The 12,760-nt window shown below is 37.8% G+C and overlaps 1 protein-coding gene across 5 annotated transcripts in view; it reads left to right on the top strand.

Moving 5' to 3' along the window:
* Positions 1–12,760, top strand: part of DIP2C (disco interacting protein 2 homolog C) — a 311,140-nt gene that overhangs the window by 247,373 nt on the left and 51,007 nt on the right. For all 5 annotated transcript variants that reach the window (XM_082752327.1, XM_082752326.1, XM_082752324.1 and 2 more), the window contains 7 exons: positions 854–1,055; positions 2,431–2,540; positions 3,333–3,413; positions 7,015–7,138; positions 8,732–8,853; positions 10,711–10,822; positions 10,940–11,049. In XM_082752327.1, coding sequence (XP_082608453.1) covers positions 854–1,055; positions 2,431–2,540; positions 3,333–3,413; positions 7,015–7,138; positions 8,732–8,853; positions 10,711–10,822; positions 10,940–11,049 — 861 coding nt within the window. The remainder of the gene's footprint in view (positions 1–853; positions 1,056–2,430; positions 2,541–3,332; positions 3,414–7,014; positions 7,139–8,731; positions 8,854–10,710; positions 10,823–10,939; positions 11,050–12,760) is intronic.

Raw genomic sequence — 12,760 nt, 5'->3', positions numbered from 1 at the left:
TTTTTGCAAGGAAAAGAACCAGTTAAAATGTGTATGGAATTAAAATCTAAGTGCATATATATTCATGTTTAACTAAATAAATTGCATAGATACTGAACTTACTGCTTTTTTTTGGAAAGTAATGCAGTTGACTCCACTTACAGACAATGAACAGAGTTACTGTATGATTCAAAAATCCTTATTTTTCAGGTCTGCATTCAACAGATTTTTTTTCAAGTCAGTACTTTTGTAGTTTTCCCTTAGATTGTATTAGTTCTCATTCCTGCCTAAGGATCTTATATACAGTAATCAGAGAACAAAACAGCTTTGATCTTAAAAAAAAAAAAAAAAAAAAAAAAAAAAAAACACAACAAAACACACACACAAGCTACATACATCAGTAGCTGTACTGATACGTGTGCAGCATTTGAAATTTTTCTTTGCCCTGCAAGGTGGACTGGATGATAAGTTGATAGGAATCCTTTGAACTTTAATTCAGAGACGTGTGCAGGTTAAAGATCAGTTTCACATGAGCTCCCAGACCATCTTAGTAATAAGTGTCCATGATACTTACCACTATCATGTACCTAAAGAATGCCTGTTTAGTATTTGTTAATAGATTTCTGTGTATTTATCACGAGGTTTTTGTTTGCCTTTTTTTTAATCTTCTGGGAAGAGTGTAACAACATCTATGTTAAATTTCTATCCACCTGTTCTCAACAAAAAGAACTTTCTTATCGTAGGCATTGCTGAAGTGTCTTTCTACTGCCAGTTAATTATTAGGGTTGTTTTATGCAGCAATTCAGAATAATGTGTTTATTATGACGATGAAAAATTAGCCTTTCATTAGAATCGACTTCCTGCTTTTTTTTAGGCTATTGACAGTATTCATCAAGTGGGAGTCTACTGCTTAGCACTGGTACCAGCAAACACGCTTCCCAAGACACCGCTGGGAGGAATACACCTGTCAGAAACCAAACAGCTTTTCTTGGAAGGATCGCTGCATCCTTGTAATGTGCTGATGTGTCCCCACACATGCGTAACAAATCTGCCTAAACCAAGGCAAAAACAACCAGGTAAGATGAGTGAGTGCAAAAGGACAGTGACTTAACGCTGAGTGTTCGTGGCCCTGTGCAGAGTAAAATCAAGTAAGCGTTAATGCAGGTGAGAATCAGCTCCATCAGCTGTTCATGTTAAATATTATAGGTGTTTTAAGGACATGGTCTGTTCTGGTGGAAGCTAGGAGTATCTTCACAAGGAAAAATGCTCTAAAATGCTTGCTCAATAGTAAAGATGAAGAATTTTTTATTGCTCTAAAAGGCACAAATCGAAGCTCCTTGCAGATTCCCGGTCAGTCGTGTTTAAAGTGCGTGGACTGAGACTCAAGCAGAAAGAGAAAATCTTGGCTTATTTGGAGGCTGAGTTTGTAAAATAGAAGTAGAGAGGTAGAAGACCACTGACACTAAATGACAGCGTTGGAAGAAAAGCAAATGGTTAAAAACTGATTATGAATAAATTCAAACCAAGAATTTTTTACCTGAGGAGGCAGGTTCTGGATTTTTCACACATATTTGAGGGCAAAACCAAACTAGTTTTAAGATGGTTCTTTAGCAGTTCTGCTGCATTTTATGAAGAATATCGTATGAAAAGGTACAGTGGGGCACTGACTCAAGAGACCAAGAAGGGTTCTGTAGCCTGCCATAGTGTACCATCTCTGGTTGCTCATGCCCAATGAACAAGAACCTGCTTTTTTTTTTTTTTACTTTGCCTTTTTTTTTTACTTAGAATCCAAATGCAGATTTTAGTACAGAGATTAATTTCAAGGATTTCTATGTCTGTATTTTTTCCTCGTGGCAGTCAACAAAACATCAATGGAATCCACCTCATGGAGAAGTGTCAGTCTTGACATCTACCTTTATTCTGAATCTACATTATCTTCAGTTTCTACCTTGTGTTAATGGGTTTGCATATATTTTATCATACGCACCATCTGCCTTCCTAATCCTTGTCACTTCATGTCTGTAGTGCTTACAGAATTGCTAATACAGATACAACTTAGCCCTGGGAAAAGAAGAGAGAAATAGGAACACTGTCCCTGAAGCCTGGACACATCTCATCTAGGAATGGACATGCCTAAATTAGGAGATGAATTTTCATAGGAATCCTTACATCAAGACAGACAAAATGTGTCTCTCACTATAGAAAGTGCATGCTAAATGGGTTGCTCAGTTAAATATATAGTTAAGATGAGATTAATCCAGCCCTATGTATATTCCAGCTACTTCTGATCCATCAACCAAAGTTTGTGTCAACAGAGATGTGCTCAAGGTTTTGTGTTGTAGCAAATGATAGCAATGAGGAAAATTTGTGATTCAAAAGGAAATGCAAATAATTTTCATCCACAAGCAAAGAATTCTTTATTGCATTTAACACATTTCTGATTTATTCTAGAAATTGGCCCTGCCTCTGTGATGGTGGGGAACTTGGTCTCTGGAAAAAGAATTGCACAGGCCAGTGGTCGAGACTTGGGGCAAATAGAAGATAATGATCAAGCCAGAAAGGTGAGTTAAACTTTTCTAATATGGCTTATATTTAGCTAGCTAGTATCAGGAGACTTAGCAGCACATGGATCATATTGTTATTTCAGAATTTGTTGATTGCATTTTAATTCAAACAAACCTATTTCAGGACCCTCTTCACAGAGAAATATGAAATAGACATGAGGGAATCTCTGCATTTTATGTGTGTGGATTATTTTACAAAGATGTATAGGACAATAGAAAAAACATGGTAGAATGTGTTAATGGGACTTTTATCGGAAATTACTCTCTATTATATCTTTTTTAGTAGGTCAAGAAGAGTCCGGGGAATTTTGTTTGCCTATATGGTCCTGACGTTATTTTTTATTTTATTTTAAACATGTAAAACTATGTTTCAGTTCAGCTTCTTTGGAGGCTTATGCAAGTAATTAAATGAATAATTTCTAATCTCTATCTATCTATATCTATATTCATAATACAAAAAAGAGAGGAAGCTAAAAAATAAAAATTGTGCTTAAATTCAGAGAGATTAGTAAGAACTTTGTTATTGTTCTGAAAGTAGTACTGTAGTAATGCATCATCATTCCAGTAGTGCCTTGACTTCCAGAGAGGCCTCTGTTACTGCACAAGAGCACCTCATTGTAAAAATGTATGATGACAAGAGAATTAATTTAGGTTTAGTGTTTCATAGTTACTGATGTAAAATATAGAATACAACTAAAGAAGACATACTGAAACTAGCAGAATTTGTTTGGTGTTTTTTAAAGCTGAGAAGTTATTTAGTGCCTTGACTATCACTCTGCTTTATTTCAGTTCCTCTTCCTCTCAGAAGTTTTACAATGGCGAGCTCAAACCACTCCTGACCACGTGCTTTACACTCTACTTAACTGCAGGGTAAGCACAGCAGACTGGTACGCTGGCAAGTTGCAGTATGGAAAATGACACGCTGATATTTCATCTGCACCTGCTCGCACTGTGGCTGAACACAACTCTTTGTCCTTCTTTTCCCATTAATACTCAGCTGCTGTATTTAATGTTCACTGGGGCGGAGAGGAAAAGTGAATAATCATTTCCAGTTGCCAAAAAAAAATTGCTTTTGTATCAGGCACCCCACCTTTTACATTTCTCATTTCTTTTTCTACCACATACATGTTGTGGATGAGCTGACGCTGCAAATCTGTTTCAATACTGTTTGTTCTGCTACTGGAGAGTGGTATTTAGTACTGCTCACAGTCTCAATTTCTAATTTGAAAAATATAGGCTTGACAAAATGAAAGCACTTTTGTAAATACAGCAATGGCTGTGAGGTTTGAGACTGGCCCATCTGATAGGAGGTTCAAGAATGGGGAAAGGAATTAAAAAGAAGAGGTATGTCCAAGATCTAGCCAGATCTGCAAAGGATCACTAATGCATCTCTCTGCATAGCTTACATGAAGTGCCAGCCTGGCACAATATTTCATTGCCCAACAAAAACTATTTACTGCATGACACATGGTACAGAACTTGAGTTTACTAAGAGTGGATGATTACAGGCTGCCTAGACAACTGTAGATGACAAGCCAGTAATTCCCAAGACCACTGCAAAGCAAAAAAGCCTGATTTCAAACCAGTTCCCTTGGCACATCTAGATATGTCTGTCAAAACTGGGAAACACATCTAGTATGTGAGGTTCTCAAGGAAAGGAAAGGGCTCAGAATATTCACCTGTGCCACCTGGAATAACTGGCGTTTGTTCTCAGTCTTTGTGCCACCTAAACAACTTAGATGGCATCGTAAACCTCCAGTAATTTGTGAACATTTGCTGAATGACCAGTTAATGTATTTACAGGATATGCTTCCCTAGCCCATATTACAGTGCTGGTACCGAAGTTCAGTTTGAGGCTACCAATGAATCATGAAACCAATTTGTTTTCATTCAGATTATCAGCCAGCATTGTATGAACTTTTGCTACATTAGAGACAACAGTGTAGTTATTTAGTTGTCTGTGGCAAAGTAGAAAATTTGAGAGGCAATGCTATACATGTATGCAATATTAAACAATTAAATGAGTTCATTGTCCTGACCTGTAAGTTAGGAGCAAGGATGCTATGAGAAAGAGACAGTGACATGTCCTGTCCCATCTCCTCTACACAGATTGTGTTGCTTTTGAACTTTAAATAAAGCCAGACTTCCCATGCTGACAGAAGGGTTCAAACAGTGGGAGGGAAGGACACAATATGGAGAGTGAGGATTCACAAAATCATTTGTCATTCCTTAGAAGTGAAAAATAGTTGAATTTTGAAATTTAATTTCTCTGCTCCTTTAATATTCTCAGTGTGGAGTATGGCATTGTATGAAATTTGTTTGAGAGTTTTGTAGTTTTATGAAGATACTTAATGTCTAATGGAAAGCTGGGATGTTTGGTGGGTTTTAGCCTAAGCAAATTTTATTACCCGTCTTGAATTTTAGTGCTGGTTTGTAACTTTTCCCTTCTTGTCTTCCTTGGATATTGTCTGTATGCTTTATTCTAAAACATCCAGACATCTTGCAGTTGGTGTCTAATAGATACATGGTGAGATTAGTGGTTTTGTGCCTTTTGAGAATTTGGAAGATTTCTAAATTAGCACAGTGCCTTGTTTTTAGTGTGTTTCACGAAGGATTGCAACACCTTCCCGTTGTGGGACAGTTCGTGTATGATACCAAAATGGAATGCTTCCCTTTGCTTGCCAATGATTCTTGTCCAACAACACAATTCTTCTCTGCACTTCATATAAACACTGTCTTTCTGCTGGTTCACCCGCAGCAAGTTCCAGAGGTCCTACATGTGCTGTGCACAAATATGCATGATTTGCAGCAATTTCCTTTCTGTGTCAGTGGGGCCTGTGATTCTGGTGTATGTGGGGAAACGAAGGGTCCTTCTCCCCACAAGTATGCAGACAGGCAATTTCTTGAAAGAAGGAACTGAGTTCAAACACATTCCTACTGGTACATCTGCCATGACCAGGCACCCAGACCTCAGGTCACTTTGGCCATGTTTAGATGGAAGCCGTCTGTAGCCCAGAACCCCTATAGCTGCACACGTCCTTAGAGAAAGTTTTCTTGGTAGAATAATTCTGAAGACATACTAAAATTGCCTGAAGAGAATTTCACTAAGTGTGGTTGCTGAACACTGTGAAGAGGAATGCAAAGCCTTGACTTTGCCCTTTTTTTTTTTTTCCAGTTAGCTTCTGCTCTTTCTTGACAGTGTTTGAGGTATAAAGTTTGGAAATGCCAAGTGATACATACATGATAACACCCTATGTCCCTGCTTCCAGTGCTAGACATTTATCAGACTGTTCTCTGCTCTCTTAAGCTTGTGATCAACCAATACTCTTGTGGTGTGAAGGACAGTGATAATGAATGGAAATCAGCAATCAATCCAAACACTTATTATTTCTTGTCTTGTTAAAATAAAGTTTAAAGAATATGTAGTGGGTCTCCTGTAAAACAGAAGACCCTGTTATTTTATCTCTTAATAAGAACAGCGATACAGCATTTTAAATGATATTGCATTGCATTGCATTTTTGATGCATTGATCTTTTTAAAAGTATATATTACTTTTTTTTTTCTTCTTTTTTTCTCTCAGTTTCTTCAGCTTCTCTATTTTTAAATGAGCTTAGTGCTTGTGCTAGGTGCCAGGTGTATCACAGCTGTGTAGCAGGTGTATCTCTTCTGACTGTCAGCCCTGTGATAACAACATGTATACATATTTCTCTGTATGTGTATTTGTGCATGTGCATATATCCAGAAGTACGTATTTTTAGGGAATGCAAGAACCATAACACTCATCCAATTTAAAACACTACGTCTGATAATTTTGGGTTAGTGCTACTTGAATTGCTTCAAAAAGCCAGATTCTGTAGTAGCGTATTTTCACTACCCTTTTTTTTCCATGCTGACCAGAGTTACTCAAATCCAACAAATGCCTTTCTTTTCTGTTTCATTTATATGCATGTGCTTCGCTTTCGTTACAGACTAATTCTTTTTGCCTGTCACAAAGTATTGTTTTCTCTGGCGTCTTTTGTCTCTTGCCTTTGAAAGTATTTCCACTGTGCCATTTGGCTTCACTCCAGCATGCAGACAATGAATTGCAATTGTCAGGATTGCTCTCCACAGATTCTCCAGATTGCTGCAGGAGACCCTAAAGGCAGGAATGCCCTGTGTGTAGCAAGAGGAGCACAGGTTACATGTGCATGACTTTAGCATGCTTCTGTGACTCTCTTAGTTAAAAAGAAAGCACTGCTGAGGGCAGAAGAAGAAGGAGGGATGGAGCATGTTCCCCTCCTTGACAAACCTCTTTTTTCCTTCCAACCACAGTTTGGCACAAGGCTGAAGTTTTCCTTACTTAAGTTGATGTGACATATTGTGGCTTTGGAAAACCGCAGCACCTCATCCAGTAACTTCCCAGCTGCAGGAGAATATAGAGTTCAGCACTCTGCATTATCCTCTCTGACATTTATCTTTCTTCCTGCACAGGGAACAATAGCCAACTCGCTAACGTGTGTCCAGCTACATAAGCGAGCTGAGAAGATAGCTGTCATGTTGATGGAAAGGGGGCATTTGCAAGACGGAGACCATGTGGCTTTGGTTTACCCACCAGGTAAAGAACCACTATGTTTGGTACCTTGGTACTCCCAAAATTTAATCATGAGCCTATAGAATGGTGCTGCACTGGTATTGTTACCAGCCTGTAAAGCTCGTTAATTGGCAACACACACAGTATTTGCCATATAGACATTTCTTTGAACTTAGTCAAACATATTTAAAAGATTTTCTCCTTATGCATGTGTATGAGTATACATATTATTTTTCTGGGTTCAAATTAAGATTAACATATGATTTTAAAACCTCTCTTATAATCAGTCAAATTTAATCACTAATTTACTGCTTTTCATTTAATTTGCCAGAGACATACTATTTTATGAGCACATGGTTCTGCTGAAATATTCCATCTGCTGAGTGTTCTTCTTAGATTCACCTGTTGAATTCTCTCTTGGAAATGCTGCATTTCATGAGGGGAAAGCAGCAATACCGGGAAAGTAATCCATTTCTAGAGTAGAAGTATGATTAATAAATAGCAGATAATTAAAAAATACTGAATTATTATAATCAGTATTTCTTTGTAACCTACCTCACTATGTGGTTTGGATTTTTGTCCTTTGACATAAGGGCTTTTAAGCTTATGTTAACCAGTACCATATTTTACATTTACTTAAAATTATTTCTGATCTAGTGCTGCTGTTTTATCTTAAGCATTTTGTGTGTCTTTGTGAAATAAACAGTCTGATTTAAAGTCTGGATTATGATATTTAGGATGTAGGGACTGCAAGTTACTGGTTAAATCTTGATAATTTATAAGTGTAATTTCACAGTGGTTAATATGGGAAAACCTTTCCCACAGAAGAGGGCAAGTATTTTAAACATAAGTTTTTATTTCTTGTATTTCACTTTCCAAGCATAAATCATTTTACTGAAGGAACAATACTGTACCTGTTCTCCAGATTCTTTTCCACTGGAAGAGTAAAATAGTCCCCATTGTTATCTTGGCACAGCCTGTGTACAGAACAAAGGAACCATCAAACAGCCAAAGTCACAGGGTCTTTGTGCAGCTGTCAGTTCAGCCTCCTTACATGGGCTGAAGTGTCCACAATCTGTCACCTGCAGTCAATATTTATACAGAGCAACACTTAGTTTTATGGTAGGAACAGGGATTCAAAATCGTGGCTCCATTTTTTATTGTGAAATTTCAGGTAGAGAATTCAAACTGCATAAGTGAAGTTGAAAATGACACAAGAAAGAAAGTGTCTATTGAAACCACCGATGTTCCTTATACAGCTGACAGGAACAGGCATGGTGCCCCCTCATCCTTTTGCTGGGACATACCACTTCTTGAAACTCTCATTAGGAAGATAATTCATCTGTACAAATCAGTCTTTCTACCAGTTACTTCCTGATCATAGAAGTGGTGTTTACCTAAATGATGCTATCTGACTGCAGCTTTGTGTTGTCTTTGAAAGGAATCAGTGAAGCTGAACAAATCCTGACAAGGGTCTGAAAAAGATGTCTGTTACAGGACTTAGTTCCTAATTTAACCTTCTCAGTTGAGTCCCAAATAATATTTATGCCGACACAGGTGTCTATGATTAAAAGATGTGATTTTCAGGGGAGTATTTTTGTGTTGTTCTTCATGCAGGAATAGACCTGATTGCTGCATTTTACGGTTGCCTGTATGCAGGCTGTGTGCCAATAACAGTTCGACCTCCACATCCCCAAAACATAGCAACGACGTTACCTACAGTGAAGATGATCGTGGAGGTGAGCAGACAAAACCTCTCAAAGTGCACCAGCAGATGAAATGGGCAGTGGGCTCACATGGTCTTTAGGAACAGTAACTTAAATGAGTGGTGTTGTAGATTAAAGTGTTGTATTCTTTCTAAAGATTCATGACTTCAGTGTGTTGCAGTCATCACTTATTGACAGCATGCAGCCTTCTGACTTCTGCTGTCACATTTTACTGCAGTTGTGCTACGCCATCCAGGAAATGTATCTGAAGTGCTTTCTCATATTTAGCTAGGAGCTGTGGGATTCCCCACCTGGCAATGCTACACTCGACGTTGAGAAAAATCCCAACAGAAAGCTGAGGTTGGCCTGCTGGTGCTTTGTGCTCACCTACTTGTTGTGCAGTTTGAATCAGTTTCAAAGTTCTGTTGTGAAGATATTGGTTGATGGTTTTATTTTCATCCAGAGCAGTGTTATTTTGAATTTTTAATTTAAAGCTTTAGTTTGGCATTTTGGCTTTATCTGATAATACATAGCCTTGTTGCTCATAAATAACTTCGTTCTGCATGTTACTGAGGGAAATAAAATCGTTGTAAAAAGATAACCTTTTATATCTGACAGTTCCTAATCTATTGAATGGAATTCTGAGTCTCTGAAATAACAGAAGATGAAGCAAATGTGATTTTATTGATAATTTCAAGCAATAAGTACTAGAGATAGTTATAATTTGTTGCTTTCCTCACGGCATCAGATGCTGCAAAATGTCAGCAGAGGTATGAGAAATTGGCTTGTTGTCTTCAGGATTCTCATTATCTAATATTTTGCCAATCACTGTTTTTAAGCATCGGTTGTTAAAATTATAGAAATTATGTAAAATGTGTTATACTGGTTTTACTCTGATGTCTATTGGGCAAACTAGATCTGGTTGGTTTCCTCAACCTCAATCACTCTGTGATTCTGTGATTGAAGTGGTAAAATTTAATGTATATATGGCTACTGATTTCCTTAGGTTGTTAAAAATTGGGAAGTTGATGTGCAATCAAATGTCTCAAATTCCTGGAAGAACAAAAAATATTCTTAGCAATATTTCTGTAAACAGATTCTTAGACTTAAGGGAAAATAAAAATGGTGCTGCCTTTCCAGTTTTTCCTCTGTACTATCTTCAGTGATCAAAAGTGTCCATATTTATGTTTGTTTGGATATTTCCTTAAATATGTAAGCTTTTATAATCAGTAAAAATACTGTTGTAGTTGCTACTTACATATTTTTAAAAAATAGCAAGTCTAAGGAGAGTATCGTGAGCATGCATCATCAGCACAGATGGCAGTTGCAGTGTATTCACCATTTCATTTCTTAGTGTCACTTGTACAACTTTTGGTCCAGAGTTACTTTTGACAATAACAGAGATGTTCCCAATGCTTTATCACTAAGCACAAGAATCGGGAATATATGGCTAACATAAAATAGACTTAAGAGAGTAAAATTGCTCATGTAAGTGTCAGGCTGGGTTTTGGTTTACGTTAAAACATTATTTATAAACCAGGATATATTACCATCACATAAGAAATGTTCTGGTCACTGTCTTCTGTACTGGCAGCCTGGGTTGATAAGCGATACAATGTGGTGGAAAAGTCACATTCTCGCTGCTGAGGTGCCTTTAGTTTCATTACAACACTCTACTCAAAGTGCAGTTTTCAAGTAATTTGTAAAACTCACATGACTTTGTCTGCTTTGTGAGCTGAATTTTTCATGGATCTTTTCACCTCCTGATTAGAAAACGTAAGACTAATTTACCTGTGTCCTGTTCTGGCATAAAGCAAACCATGGTCTTGCTCATTTTCACAGGAGAATTAATCAGTATCCCATTGTGTTATTTGTTTGTTGAATTCCTAGGTGAGCCGCTCTGCCTGCTTAATGACTACACAATTAATATGTAAATTGTTACGGTCGAGAGAGGCAGCAGCAGCAGTGGATGTCAGAACGTGGCCTCCAGTACTAGATACAGGTAAATACCAAGGCTAGGGGACTGCTTTGTCTTCATTTGTTATTATGTTTGTTAAGCATTCAGAAGTCTATCTGTCACTGGAGTAATATTCACGTGTTCTTGCTTTGTTTTCACTAGACGACTTGCCAAAGAAGCGGCCTGCACAGATCTACAAACCTTCTAACCCTGAAACACTTGCTTACCTAGACTTCAGTGTCTCCACAACTGGAATGCTAGCGGGGGTAAAGGTAGGGGCTTCTTGCTAAAGTTGTCATTCCTGCTCTCACGCCTAGCTGGCAGGTGATGCATTGCTCTTTATTTGTAAATTCTATTGATTTTTGCTAGTAGAAATTGAATTGCTACTTCCCTTGCAGTCATTATTTGATTGCATTAACATTAAATAAGCTATTCCATACCCGTGTCCTGAATGCAGTGAGTTTAGCCCCTCTCCTCCTCTGATACACACACAGATAGCCTAGTAACCTGTCTGCCTGGAGCATTCTTTTCAAAGAAGCATCTGTTCTTTCCATTTTATGAAGGAAATGAGACTCGGTTAATCCTCTTCTACCTGTCCCAGTGCCCATTTATTGTTTGCTCCTGTAACTCAACTGCTTGCCATTGGTTTTCAATATTCTTTTCTTCATGTGATTAAGGGAACTGCTAATGTTTCTGGTATACTTACCTGGTATAATACTAGTGTAATCAGCAAAGTGTTTCTTCATAGATTTGTTTGATAAACTTAGGCATGTTGAGCTCTTTAAATCTCTATTCTGGCCTATATTCCAACACTCTAGCCACAGTGTGATTCAAAGGTGATTTTTCCAGCTCATAACACACGTATTATTCCAATATTGGTTTAAGCAATGCACAGGCAGAGGTAAAATCACCCTCTTATTTTTAGCTGTTACTTCCTTGCTCCTACCTGTTGCATGTCCAAGGACTTCAGCAATTTTCCTGAAGTATCACACTCACAGCTTATATTGAATTCCTCATCCTCTTTGACATCATCCATCTATTTTCAGAAGCTATTAGCACACTTTATAAACAAATAAAGCATCATTTAACCAATTCTCAGATGAAGAACTTGAAGCACAACATGGTGAAATGACCTGCCCAAGGTTGACTAGTGGCTGAATGACTGAGCTGGCTTATGGTTACCAGTCAGACACTCCTAGGAGATACGTATCATCTAACTTCAGGTGATGAGCTACATGCCTACTAGATGTGGACTAGTCAGAGGGCTCCACAATAATCAACAGAGAGAAGCAGGGACTTCTAGGGTGTAATTCCTCTGGCTTATTTGAAACATCTATTTTTGAATGGGGTGAATGTTGAACGAGTCTTCATTTCCTCTACAGGAAGCCTTAAATGCTTGAGACACGCTCATCCATATTAAATCAGGTCTGAATTCCACCTTATCAGACTTGTAGAAATGACTACTAATTATGCAAAGTTAGTACTTGGAGAGCTTCAAAGATAGTCAAAGCCAGGGCGAGGCAAAGAACCTTTACTTAATGTGGCTAAAGGAAAATCCAGATAAATCACTAATGGAATTTTTAATTAGCTTCAGGTATCTGGGTCACATAGCCTCCAGATCACTATCTCAGCAGGTCAATGTAGATAGTACCATCTACTAGATCACCTCTAGTGATTAATTAGTGTAAATGGATCATCAGAGGCCACAAGGCTTGTCAAAATGCAGCAGTGATCAATTAAAAACAATGGCTGAAGAACTTACATGGCTTCTGCAATGTTGATAAATGTTTCATAGACACTTCAGAAGTAGTAAATTACACTTAGATTTACTCTCAACTTTTTCACTAGCTTGAACCCAGTAAAGTGTCAAAATTCACAGAATAACACTGGTTCTTGTCCAGCAGAGCTTGGTAATCCCATATGGAAAAAAAATGGTCTTGATTCAGCTAGAGAAGGATTAAACTCTTCAAACTGAAGTCTTTC

This window comes from Aythya marila (genome assembly GCF_965140915.1).
Source record: "Aythya marila genome assembly, chromosome: 2".
Lineage (NCBI taxonomy): Eukaryota > Metazoa > Chordata > Aves > Anseriformes > Anatidae > Aythya > Aythya marila.
Note: the sequence above shows the minus strand (reverse complement) of the source record. Positions and strands in the feature narration are given on the sequence as shown.